General features: G+C 38.6%; 1 protein-coding gene across 2 annotated transcripts; it reads right to left on the bottom strand.

Annotated features, from left to right (window-relative positions):
- Positions 1-669: 669 nt before the first annotated feature.
- LOC115918429 (transcriptional regulator ATRX-like) lies at positions 670-13,042 on the bottom strand. 2 transcript variants are annotated; one of them, XM_030978129.1, is made up of 12 exons: positions 12,880-13,042; positions 10,927-10,964; positions 10,211-10,293; positions 9,571-9,638; positions 8,689-8,894; positions 7,902-8,108; positions 5,874-6,316; positions 3,723-5,690; positions 2,839-2,925; positions 2,079-2,366; positions 1,359-1,546; positions 670-783 (listed from the first exon to the last, which is right to left on the bottom strand). In XM_030978129.1, exons 1-11 carry the CDS (start codon positions 12,901-12,903, stop codon positions 1,383-1,385), a joined length of 3,576 nt encoding a protein of 1,191 aa, XP_030833989.1. In that variant the 5' UTR covers positions 12,904-13,042; the 3' UTR covers positions 670-783; positions 1,359-1,382. The 2 variants fall into 2 exon arrangements, with proteins under 2 accessions (XP_030833989.1, XP_030833985.1); XM_030978125.1 differs by having other exon boundaries at positions 3,723-6,316.
- Between the last annotated feature and the right edge of the window lie 506 nt (positions 13,043-13,548).

The following is a 13,548-nucleotide window of genomic DNA, read 5'->3' as shown; positions in this document are numbered from 1 at the left end:
CATATATACAAACAATATCATGAAGCTTGGCATACAGATTGGACATTGAAGTTTAATATTCCTAGCTGAAACACAGTACATGAATTGTCACGAATGAATCATACTGTACATCTGTTTTTGCAATTTCTTTTATTTTGTGGAATAACCGATGGCTGAATTATAAATATTCAGTGTCAAAAGATAGGAGAGCCTTGACATGAAAGCTTACAGCATTATAGGTTTTCCTAACAAGCATTATAAGCAGAGGAAGGATTAAGCAAATGATAATCGATGCCTGTCTACTAGAGCACTACCTACGCACTGCCTTTTAATCAAACTTGGAAATTTACAACACTACTGAAATATGAAGAATTGTAAGATGATGACATGGATCCTAATCAAATGATTGGTTGAGAGCATACACGTGACCAGGCATTTATTTTGCCTAATGCGTAATTTGAATAATGACCGGTCATTATCAAAATCATGTTATAAAACATCATTTTATAAAACAAATAAAACATAATCTTATAAAACAAATAATAAACAGCATTTTGTTTGGGAATTAGTAAAATTACCCACACTCGGTACCTTCAAGTTAGACTGTTCCAAAGGTACCTCGTGTGGGTAATTCTTACTAATGCCCTCAATACTGTGTATTATTTGTATACTCACCAATAGCGACTTCTTGCTTGGTGTCAGGGTTGACTACATTGATGGTGGGTTGGCAGACTTTACTGGTCCCTACGGGAGGTGACGCATGGATTGAGATGTGAGAGGGCGTCACTGGCAGGTGACCTTTGGCTGAAAATAAAATATTTAAAGGGATTGGGTAACTTTTTCTCAGATTCTGAACAAAATCCTGGATTTAGCTCATTGTGCAATGATAATTGTTAACCTTTAGGTCAGTCAGGAACCCCATGAATTTTACAAGCCGATCGTCTGTCTGATTATCAAGATGAAAATCAAAATCAAAATCAAATTTTGAGTTTTCCTAAGGGGCCATTAATCTCAGATTTAACATTGTTAAACGATGCCTTTAAGATTCATGTTATATCATCCATATTTGGTATCAGGGTAGACTACATTGATGGTGGGTTGGCAGACTTTACTGGTCTTAAAGAGAGGTGATAAATTGACCCCCCTCCCCCTTAAAATACTGCAACTTTCATTAAATGTTTAACATTTAAATCTTTATTTTATTTCATTTTTTTCCCTGTTCTACAGCATGTATTCCATCTTTTAGAGAAACAATATACTGGTAAATTAACACTGCAGAGAGATATATATTACAGAAAGGTGACCACAAAGACAGGTTTAACTTTTAACAGTGAACCCTTGCAAAGGACTACACAAGTCTCCTTCCTAGTAACACTTACGTTTAGCTGGTTGCCTCATAGACCTCACAGACACTCTCTCCTCTGGTGCTCCGGGAGAGATGATACCAGCCAGAGCAAGCCCCCTGACTTCCGACGTTCGTAGAGTGGACGTTCGTTACGCCAGTACTCTAGAGGGCGCACTCTCTGTCGTCTCGTCCGTCTGACTCCATCTTCCTCATCAGGTTTGACTATAGGAGGGAAATCAGTGTCAAAATTAGGTCATTTATCATTGGAAATAAGTAAATCAGGGATGCCAGTTAGAATTGAACAGAAGGGCCTAAAAATTACCTAGAATGAGCTTTTTATACACAAAAAGCCTTAAGTATGGTCTGAAAATAACTCACATGGGCCTGAATTCAGGCTATTGCCTGAAAACTGGCATCCCTAGTTAATGTAACATTCAAGAATGATTTCCCCGTCTAAGGCCATATTTTCCTGAGACATGTACTGGTAGCCTGAAGCTAGCTGCCAGTTTTCTTTAGTTGAAAAAAGGATAACAAAATGTGTGGATATTACAACAATAGCGATGGTGTATTCCTAGCCCATTGCTTACTAGCTTTGAGCTACAGTGTATGCAGCGTGAATGATAATTTGTATGCATTGGGTTAAAAAAAAAAAAATTATAAACATTTTTAAATTTGAAAGTGTTCGGTTGTTCCAAAGAATAAACCTTGTGAAAGAAGCTACAGTGTTTGTTTTTGGATACGATTAAACACTTACTGATATAAGCCTTCCGGAGTGGCTTCTCTGTGTAGAGGATGGAATATTTATTCTTCTTGTTCTTGGGTCTCTTATCCCAGTTCCTGCTGACTTTCAGGATAGACCCTGTGGACGTTATTGACCTTGCTCCACTGCTGGACGTGCTTGGGGACTTGCCAGGGGGGGTTGGACCCTTGGGGGACTGGTCAGTGGGCTGGTCAGTGGACTGGTCAATGGACTGGTCGGATTGATTTTGGTTTGCATCATGGTGATCAACCGAGACTTGGGTAGTATCAGTATGATCCTCAGCTGTAAGCAAAAGATTATAAAAATAAACATTGAAGACTGCTGTACTAATAACATGTATACAAGGACCACTGTCTATACCAAACAGAGTTTTGAAGTCGAATCTATCCTGATAATTAATCTTTAAATAAAACCACCTGCCAATAAATAAAGCTGTTCTCACCTTCCTTGAGCAGTCTGTACATAGAGATTAACATGTACATGGTAAATGGGAACAACATTAATTGTTAAAAGATTACACTCAGTTTGAAAGGGGCAAGGTGCACTGTTGCATAATTACAAAATCAATAATAGGGGGTAGGAAGACAATTGTTGAACAATTAGAAAGTCTAGGTGACAGAAGAATGCTGATGATCCTAGATCCCACTCATTATGTTTCACAGGCTACTCTCCTTAAATGAGAAGGATACCCTTCCCTTACTGTTCCCTATTGTGTCAGGTTCAAGTCTAGTCCCACTAGACAATAATGACTTACTATGTTGGATACTGTCGTGCCAGTACTCTCGAGGGGGTGCTCTGTGACGTTTCGTCCGTCTGACCCCATCTTCCTCATCAGTTTTGACTACAAGAAGGAAATCATTTGTCATAATTAGGTCATTCATCATAAGAAATGATTTAATTACACATCCAAAAATTATTGACAGTTTCAAAGTCGAAGGTCAAATGCCTTCCCCAGACATGTACAGCTAGACTGAAGCTAGCTGTCACTTTGTTATTGATTGCTAAAGGATGCTATTTTGACGATCGCCATGTTGTAGATGTCTGATAACTGTTATGAGGGGGTAGGAGGATAATTGTTGAACAATTAGAAAGTCTAGATGACAGTAGACAGATAATCCTTGATCCCACCCTATTGTGTTTTACAGGCCACTCTCCTTTTAATGAGAACGATCCTCTTCACACACTGTTCCCTATTGGTTCCTGTTCAAGTCTAGTTTCTATAAACAATAATCCTCTGTATATCCAACACCACTTGTATAGTGTGATGCTCTTCTTTCAATGACATCACAAAGTCTGGTTATCCTGCTTTCCCCATCCTCAGTGGAAAACCCTTACAATTTCTTTCTTTCAATAGACAGTTCAAGGATATGATGAATGTCCTGTTTCAGTGTAGCTATCCTACACAAACTTCTATTTTTCATCTACTGTATGATCAAATTTCAAGGTTAATTCAAAGCAAAATTCTTCCCACATCAAAATTCATTACCAGACTTCAAGAGTGTAACTTTCAATTTTCACAACAACACTATATTTAATACTATAAAGTAAAACATTTCCTGGCCAAAACTAGTGAAGTTAAAAAATGGCCCACAAAAAAATTAAATATTTGTTTTTTTGTTTCACCATGCCAAGACTTACGAGAACCTTCAGAGGTTGTGGAGGTTGCATCCGAAGACTGCCGCTTTGACGGTTTCTTTCGGTTTCCCTTCTTCCTTCCTCTCCTACTTTGTCCTTGATCAGCTGTCTCTCGATCACTCTCTGCTGTGCTTTCATGCGATGACTGACCACTCAGATGTTCTTCCACGTTTCTGGTCTCATCCTCTTTCGCCTCGTCCCGCGTCTTGGCACGGCCGCCGCTTGATCTCCCCTTAGACGATCTTCTGGACTTCTTGTGGTCCTTTGAGAGAGTAGCTGTAGTAGGTGGAACCTTCTGGTTGTCTGAAGATTTGTCCTCAGCGCTCGAGACTTGATGGATGCTAATGTCTCCACCGACAGAGATCATGTCCTTGGTGGTAAAGTGGACACTGCTCCGACGTGACCTGAACGCACTGGAGCTAGACCCAGCCTTGCCTGTCGAGGATCCATCCTCATCGACCCCTAGGGTTTCGTCACTGGCTGTCTTAGAACTGTTGGTGGCCTCTGAGGGATGATCGGAGGGTTTCTTTTGTCGTCGTTTTCTCTGATTCTTTTGTGGAAGATCAACACCAGCAGCTTGGTCATCATCGACCTGTGAGCCAGCATCTGCATCAGAAGAGCTAGCCTTCTGATTGGAGGGTTTCTTTTGTCGTGGTTTTCTCTGATTCTTTTGTGGAAGATCCACAGCAGCAGCTTGGTCATCATCGACCTGTGAGCCAGCATCTGCATCGGAAGAGCTAGCCTGGGATGTGCTCTCAGAAGACCTTTGGCTCCTTTGTAATTGTTTTTTCTGTTGGTTAGACTTCTTTCCTCTGTTCTTCTTGCCTCCCATCACTAGTTTGGAGTCATGCCCATCTCCACTTATACTCTCTTCAGGACTTTCCTTTAATTTCTTTTGATCATCATTCCTGCCGATTTCCGATCCTCTTTTACTTGCCTTTTTCTTCTGTACTTTCCCCATTTTGCTCTCCTGTTTATCCTTCTGGGTCGGTCTCCTTGTGGATTTCGGTAACTTTTCTGGCTTTTCTTTTTGTACCATTTCCTTATCATTTTTCTTACCTCCTTTTGCAATAGTTTTTCTATTTGTTCTCCCTGATTTTTTGCGATTTCCTTTCTGTGTGTCATCCAATAGGCCATATTCTTGCGAATCGGCATCAGCAAATTCAAATTCATCTTCCGCCTCAAGAACTGATGGAACTGCAAAACTTGCTCTTAAAGAAAAGAAGACTTTCTCTGTGTCATCATCATCTTCATCTTCAACAACATCAGATTTTGATGCCAGAACAGTTTTGTCCTTTTGCTTAATAGCCTTTCCAACGTTCTCCTCTTCTGTGTCCACTGCCTCCTCCGATTCTGGTTCTTCAATATTTCTTTCTCCTTCTTCTTCTTCTGTTTCTGTAACAATCTCATCTTCTGTTTCTGTCTCTAAAACTTCCTCTTCCTTGGTTCCTTCAACCTTCTCTCCTTCTATCTCTCCAGCAGTTTCTGCATCTGTCTCTGGAGCTACCTCATCTTCCGGTCCTTCATCCTCCTCTTCTCCACCCTTCTCTTCTTCAACCCCTTTTCCAGGAGGGGCATTTGATTGCTGTTTACTTTTACGTCTTGACTTGACCACTTCTGTTTCTTTCTCGACATCGTCTTTAAGATCTTCCACTCCCTTTGACCGACGGATACTTCTATCGTGGATTCTCTTGATCTCCCTTTCTAATCTGCTTGACTGATGAGGACTCTTTCTGAGATTTGATGTTACATCATCTGTTTCCTTATCTCCGACTATGTCTTCTTGCACGTCTTTTATTGATACGTTTGACTGACGAGTACTTTTGCTGCGTCTTGTACCTCCAGCTCTCTCTTCCTGCTTCTCTAACTCCATCTCAGTATCACTTCCTTTATTTATGCTCATGTTTGAAGGTTTTAAACTTCTGCTTCGTCTGGAACCGTTTTGCGTATTTGTGTCAATCTCTATGTCATCCACGGCATCATTAACTTTTGACTGACGAGTACTTTTCCTGCGTCTCGTACCTCCAGCTTTCTCTTCTTGTTTCTCTAAATCTATTTCAATATCATTTCCTTTATTTACGCTCACGTTTGAAGGCTTTATACTTCTGCTCCGTCTGGAACTGTTTTTAATATTTGTGTCAATCTCTTTGTCATTCACGGCATCTTTATCAACTTTTCCTTCATTCGCTTTTGACTGTCGAGTACTTTTTCTACGTCTTGTATCAGCACCTTTCTTTGCTGACTTCTCGTTATCCTTCTGAAGCTCGTTTTCATTTAGCACACTTGCATTTGATTGTCGAGTGCTTCTCCTGCCTCTTGTTTCTACTGCTTTCACTGCTTCTCTCCCTACTTCTCTTTCATCCATTTCTTCATTTTCTACAAAGTTCTTTGACTGAGATATACTCTTTCTGCTTCTCGTCTCCCTGGGGACTGGGCCACTTAGGTCACCATCAGGCCGGGTTGATCGCCTCTTGCTCCCTCTGGTCTGTGCAGTAGTACCCTGTTCGCTTGATGAAGTGGTTTCGGCCTGAGGCTCAGGTACCTCTTCTTGAGGTGATGATGGTTCACTGGTTGTCTGGCTACTCTGCTGGTCATCACTGCAATAAGGAAAAAGATAATGAAATTACAAAACTTATTCACTGACACCTTTCATCCTAAACCATGTCTACGCTGTAAGCTCATTTAAAATCCTAAACATGATTTCAAAGGCATGATCTTGATTTGTTAGCATGTGATAAATAATAAGTCTATGAGCTTAAGGGGTAACAAGATTCTGGGACAACTGCTCAATTGACTTTCACCCTTAAAAAAACTATCCCCTAAACCTTTCACGATAATCCTTCCGCATTGTGTGGTTTGGTTCAATTACTTTTGATTCAGAGCCCTACAAAAATATACCAGGGGGGTGTTTCACAAAGATCCTAAGTAGAACTTAACACTAAGTTTGACTTAAAAATTATGGACAGCCATTGGAGCCTTAAAATGAAATATACTCAAAAGCAGAAATTCAAGTATTTTAGACATTTTATAAATTCCACAACAAGAATATGAAATCTCCTTAATGATAGAAAATATGAATGATTTGAATAAACATTTTATGCCTTTCAAAAATATTTTTACCAAATATTTCAAAGATGCTAATGGCTTTCCATAATATTTAAGTCCAACTTAGAGTTAATTTCTACTTAGAATCTTTGAGAAACACTCCCCAGATGCACGAGAAGAAAGGGCAAAAATGTCTCAGAACCGATCTCATCAAAAATGTTGTTGCATCCTTGCATGACTATATTACCTTTAATGCTTGGAATTTCAAAAAGGAAATAAGCTCCAAAAATCATTGGCAACACATAGAGAGGTCTAAAATCATTGTTTTTCGATCAAAATTTGTCACTTTTTCCAACTTTTCAGCAAGGATCCTACCCATGTATTTGTGTTGGTGGTTATTTTACCTGGCTGCTAGGAAAGCATAAATGCTTGTAAGTAAGCAACCAGACGACCGACGACTTGAGGAACCTGGTAATGAGGATTAATGCCTTACCAAAGGGCACTAGTGCATCGACTTGGTTTCGAACCCGGGTCACCGGGTTATGATACCACTGCTCTACCAACTGAGCTATCGCGCCTCCTCTTTACAGTGATATTACAAAAATGTAGTAACACACAAAAATACATTTTTGTTGCCAATTTGAAGAGCGAGATATGATCAATTAAGCTCTTTAATAAATCCTGTTGTGGAAGGGCTAACTACCCTCTGGCAACTATCCCATGCATGTGGATGCCCTAATTACTCCCCATATAGTTTTTAAAGGGTAAATTTTAAAAGGACAGATCTCCATGGAAATTGGTCCTTTAATTAGGGTTACTTGTGATGGGTTCATAGCTCTGAGGAGCAGTCACCCTGCTACAGGTTACACATATATTTATATGGATGGTGGCAGTGGAATGAGTTCCTTAAAATTCTCCACTAGTTATGATGGTATTTATGATTTTAGAATTCCTAATATTCTATTTTAAATGGACATTTTATTTACCTTATTTTCTTTGCTAATTCCCCCTTTAATTTTAAGTCAAAAGCAGAACACACTAAACGTAAAGGGGTAGGGGGCAGACCTCATTTTTTCTTCATAGGATTAATGTTCTGCCAAAGCTCTGGATTGAATTCCAAATATTCTCAATACTCACTGTTCGACAGGCCCGCTTGCATCATCCTCTTCAGTCTCTGTCTGTCCATCCCCTTCTTCTTGACTGAGTTCCGACTGGCTGGAAGGGGCTTTGACAGTTCCTTCAGAGGATGATCCACTCTCCTGGCTCTCTCTTTCATCCCCGACACTATCTTCACCTTCACTGGTTTGGCTCTCTTCGGAAGTGGTGGCCTCTGAAAAACTTAGCCTGCAATGTATAATGTATGAAATGAAATTGCTTTTGAAAATATACTTCTACTCTGAGAAAAGAAAATGGTGGATAACATAATATTACCTGATCACTACATTTATGAAAAGAATGAGAACCTATAGTTGAAGATTTTGGTGCGGTTTCAAAATCACTTATTATTTCTTATGTTGATACTCGTTTCACTTGCATTGGAAGAAAGGGAAGATTTTGTGTTTGTGTTTGTCAGTTGATTTGCACTCGGTAGAGGTTTCATAAAAAATAGAAACGACATTTGTCTACATGTATAACTGAAATGGTCTTTCTAGTGCTGGGCCTTTTTCCACTTAGACTAGTCATGCGTTACACATGCCTCTCCTCATCCAACAGTGGCAAATTTCACAATACTTGGTCCATAGAGAACTTCTGGGACCTGTTTCACAAAACTTGTCATCAGTGACAAATGACAGTCTTTGTTATAAGCTACTGAAATCATTGCTTCTGATTGGTTATCAGCAGATTTGTCACTGAATTTTTGTCATTTGTCATTGAAAAAAGGCTTTGCGAAATGGGTCTCTGGTAAATACCATGAGGGACCTACCTCTGCCTGGTCTTGAATTTACTCAAGGCTGACGAGGGTTCCAGGCCGGGGGCTGGTCCCTTGATGATGCTGCCAGTGATATCAGCCTCAAGAGCTGAAGCATTCTCTGCAGCTTGTGAGACGTCCTGTGGCAGTTCAACCTTGCTTGCCTCTCGATCTGAGCTTGCTTCTTGAGGGGTGAACGATGGCATAGACCTCAGCGATCGCTGCAAGTGAAAAACAAAGTGCTAGGTAATGCTCACTGTTGCTGAGTATTCATTGGAGTTTTTATATAATCATTGCAAGCCATTATCTGTGCATAACTTTTTTTTTTCCAACAGAAGTATTGATCAGATTTTATATCAATATCAGAACCTTGGTCATTCATTGTGTATGTCGACAAGAAGTCAACAACTAGACTTACTTACAATGTACATCCTTACTTCAGAGATATTTTCTATGTTCTAAGGACAGCATCACTGCTTTGAGTACTGCTCATTTGGTTACAGTGAGATTATAGTGCTTAAAGTGTTCCATATGACATATATTTATTTCAAAATCGAAGCACAACTTACATTGAGCTCACTGACCCTATACTGTGAGGACTCTTATGTCATTCGAGATAGCACTGCTACAGCCTGTTGTCATTTAATGTCTTGCTTTACCTATACTTTCCTTGCAATGAATCAAAGAGCATTTTCATTTTTTACAAGATTCGTTCCTTTAGCTTCAGCTAAGATGAGAGCAAGACAAAGAATGTTTGGTCTGTCTGTTTTGTTACTATGCTTCGATATATTCATTTAATTTCTCACAAAAACGGTACAAAATGGGCAATTTTTATGATAAGAAAATGGACAATACTTCCACGCCTCAACCAAAACAACAGTTTTACAAAATAATTACCTTTTTCATAGTACCGTCTTTATTTTCCTTCTCTGCTGCTAATGTAGTGTGCATGGTAGCATCATTCTCTGCAGAAAATGGATAAAAAAATCTTTCATGAGTAATGAATACACAGAAATGTACTACTAAGTAATACAACCGTCACAAGAAATTATATTATTCATTTTTCATCATATAATTTCCTGTTAAGTTAGTACTACTGAGATACTGTAGCATGGTTAATACGCTTCCTGTGCCATCTTGTTTTGCACTGATTTATTTACTGAAACTGCTTGCAGCACATCTAATATGAATGGAATACACTACTGCCTGTAAAATACCTCATACATGAATCTAAATTTGTATTATTTCATATTAAATCATAAAAATGCTTATATAGATCTCTAAGAAAACTCTGTCAATTTTCTTTAAATAGTGAGCAGAGAGTTCCATCTTAATATGGTCCCCATGCAATTTGGGCACTAGTTTTTCATGGGGAGGAGAATTGGCTTTGCATTAAAAAAAAAAATTGTTATCAATTTTGTAGCCTACCGATATATCTAATGATGCAATGTGATTGGAATAAAAAGAACTGACATTGGGGGTTCGCGAGAAATAAATTGTGTTTAGGAATTGCTCGGAACATGAGGTACATACTTACCGCTCTCTGACCAGTAGTCATCAAAGACTTCAAAGCCATCGCTGTCTTTCCTCACATCTTTTTTCACTACAATGCCAGTCCGCCTGTATCAAGAACAAAGATTGTTTAACACTCTCATTAATACCAAAGACGATTTTGAAGTTGTATGATGGTTTGTTTTTACCCTACTGTTAAGAAAGCATGTATATCCTTGTATGCAAGCAAGGGGACTGACGACTTTAAGTCCTCTCTGGGGGACTTTAAACTTAGTAATGAGGATTAACGCCTTACCAAAGGGCACGACTGCATCAACCTGGTTTGGAATCCAGGACCTCCCGGTAATGAGACCATTGCCCTAACACGGAGCCATCACATGACTGTTTATAATAAAAATTTATTTCCTTCTTTTCCATAGCAATTTCAAGAGAAAGCCGGCAGTTGTTGAGTCATACAGTTACATGTACATAGTATAGAACGCTAGAAAGTGCAGTTACAAATTATACAAACCAAGCCTGATACAAACATTAAGGTTTGGAATGATTGAGAACTGAACAACAGAACAAGTTTAGGACAAAAACCATACGGTAAGTAAAATTAATATAAGATAGCAGGTGAAATACTAACAATGCAGTACATACAAATCACTTTGGGGAAATCAAACTTTTACAACTATACAATAATTATAAATATAATTTTACACTTCATAATTGCGATGCTCCTTTTATTAGTATATTTACCTGCCAACACCGTCTTGGTAGAAAGGGTTGACAAAAACCTGTGAAAACAAGAAATTAGACAAATTAGTAATATTTGACATACTGACAGTATAATGATTTAACAAATTATATAAGTATCAACAAAGTCTAAGTGTATGTCTGGACAAATGTTTTAAAGCCATGTATAGAGCGGTATGTTTCTGGAACTGAAATCTAAGATAAATCATACCAAAGATGAGAATAAAGTCTGGAACTCTGGATCACTACAAGCAGTTTTTTTACATGATGTAGGCAGATCAGAGAGCCAATTTGTCACTAGCCCAACTTTTTTTAAACAATTCAATTGTTCACAACTTCACACCACACTTCTTCACTAGGTCAAAAGTTCCAACTCATAAACTCATGTCATGGTATAAGATTAGAAGAGAGGCACAGCCAATATGGGACTTTATGGGAGACCATCGCATTGTTTTACGAAACTGTCATTAATAGTACAAGTTCACCGACATCCCATTGTGGCATTGAAACACTATTACATTCAATACACACGTAGAATTATGCATTCAATATATTTGTTTAATTTCGTTTATTATCTGTATAAAATTATATACACTTAAAATATTGTTTCAAATCATATTATGTTCATGAAAATGTATGATGAAAAAAAAGAAAAAAAGATGCAGAAACCAATAAATCTAATCAAACTCTCAATCAATGGCCTAAATGGGTTGTCGGCAAAAATATACTCATGACGGTTTTGTGAAACGCTGCCCTGCTCTACATCTGACTCCACCGACTGCCTCTATACAGAGACCAAATTGTGTTGTACAGGTTAGTGAGGGAAATTTATGCAATGCAATTTGCCGATCTCTTGTATAGTAAATACTGTTACTAATTGTGTGCAACACGTAGAACTTATCCGGTCTCAGCCTCTTTTTCCTAAATTGGCGCCTACAAGGACCCTTCTGATTGGCTATCGTATAACTAAAACATACCAAAAACTAAATCTTCATCAATTGTTCAAATAATGGTCATGATTTGATTTAAAATCGTTATGCTTCTTACCTGTTTTTTTTTTTTTTTTAGTATTTTTCCTATAAACAAAAACTTATAATAGATCTAGACTTATACTATACACTTTTTCACGGGATTCACGACAAACTGCTGCACAAAACAATTACATACCGTACCCAACGGTGGGGTGCGGGCATGCGCGTGCATGAAGTTAGCGATCGTAATGATGAATTACTCACATGAATTTAATGAGATTACAGTCGCTAACTTCAGTTGCGGCCGCACCTCTCGTCGATACGTTATAAAGGTTACAGTATGCAATTGTACTGTGCAGGTGTTTGCCGAGAAACCTGTGAGAAACTGAAAGTGTTCTTCGTTTTGGGGAGAAATACTTCAAAAAAATGATAAGCAAATGGACATGAAACAGGTACGTATAACGTAAGAAACATTATTTGACTTCCTCGTAAGTAAAAGAAAAATAGAGTAGACTCTAGGTCTAATGTTATGTGATCACTGAATAGATCGAACTTTAAGAAGTCTACAGTACTGATCAGTGAACACGCTTCCAAATTGCAATGTCTATGAATCATACTCGTTCACAAATCATCCACACACTTAATTTTAAAAGTATGGATATGATTCTGAATTAGTGCCGGATGATGTATCACTATAGTATCAGTTTAGATCAAGATCTTAACAACAAACATCACAATCACACTGATTCTTATCTCACAATGAAAAAAGTGCACACAGGAAAAAAAAGGCAGACATGAGTAACCCGCCGAGCACTCTCCCCCAGAGTCCGGGGATGGAGAGCTATCAGACCCCGCTGAACTTCATGCAGCTTTAGTTGTTAGTTATTCATTCTGTTATCGACAATGCAGTAAAAAATAAGACTGCGATTACAGAACGGCCATGTAATGAAAAATGTATCCATATGAACTTAAATCAAATACTTACATTCTTCTTCTTAAATGCCGACATTATTTTGATTTCAATCTTCGTTAGTCATGGAGAAATCCAACGCCAAATTTCACATTATTCAGCTTGTCGATTGGGTTGACGTTTGAATCTTCGCGGCCATATTTTGGATGTGTTCGTTTTTCTTAGATCAGCTCTCACGCGCAACGCGCGCACACGCACGAGACCGACCCGGATAATCTAACCGTAGGATGGATAAGGACATTAGTCTCATAATGCAAACCAAAGACGTTTAAATATTGGGGGCGTCGTCTCGAAAAATTCTAGATTGTTAGATACAGTTATCTGAAGGGGGACAGAGGGGCGCAAAAACGCAACACATAGGTGGGAGCAACCGCGTAAGCAGGGGGGAGGGGGTTAAAAGCCCCCTTGAGTTTTTGTATGTGTATGTTATGTGTATGTTTTCGTGGAAACCCCCCACCACCTTTTGATTTTCCTTTTTTTTTTTAATAAAAAAAATATTAAAATTTAAAAAAAAATTTAAAAAAATCCTTATAGATGACCTAAAAAAGATGACCTTACCCCCCCCCCCCAACAGAACGGAATGTGATTGGGTCAAAATTTCAAATTTTAGGACCCCCACAAAAATAAAAAAATATGTCCTCTTACTCGATCGACGCGATAACTGAATATTGATGATGAAATAAC

The sequence above is a fragment of the Strongylocentrotus purpuratus genome, unplaced genomic scaffold, assembly GCF_000002235.5.
Source record: "Strongylocentrotus purpuratus isolate Spur 01 unplaced genomic scaffold, Spur_5.0 spur5_contig_811, whole genome shotgun sequence".
Taxonomy (NCBI): Eukaryota; Metazoa; Echinodermata; class Echinoidea; order Camarodonta; family Strongylocentrotidae; genus Strongylocentrotus; species Strongylocentrotus purpuratus.
Note: the sequence above shows the minus strand (reverse complement) of the source record. Positions and strands in the feature narration are given on the sequence as shown.

Excerpts from the sequence above, each read along its gene's own strand:
- LOC115918429 (XM_030978125.1), bottom strand. The coding sequence starts at position 12,903 with ATGTCGGCATTTAAGAAGAAGAAT. Across the intron at positions 6,317-7,901 it reads GCAAGCGGGCCTGTCGAACA|TGATGACCAGCAGAGTAGCC; the intron begins GTGAGTATTGAG and ends TCCTTATTGCAG. Across the intron at positions 2,926-3,722 it reads CACAACCTCTGAAGGTTCTC|TCAAAACTGATGAGGAAGAT; the intron begins GTAAGTCTTGGC and ends TCCTTCTTGTAG.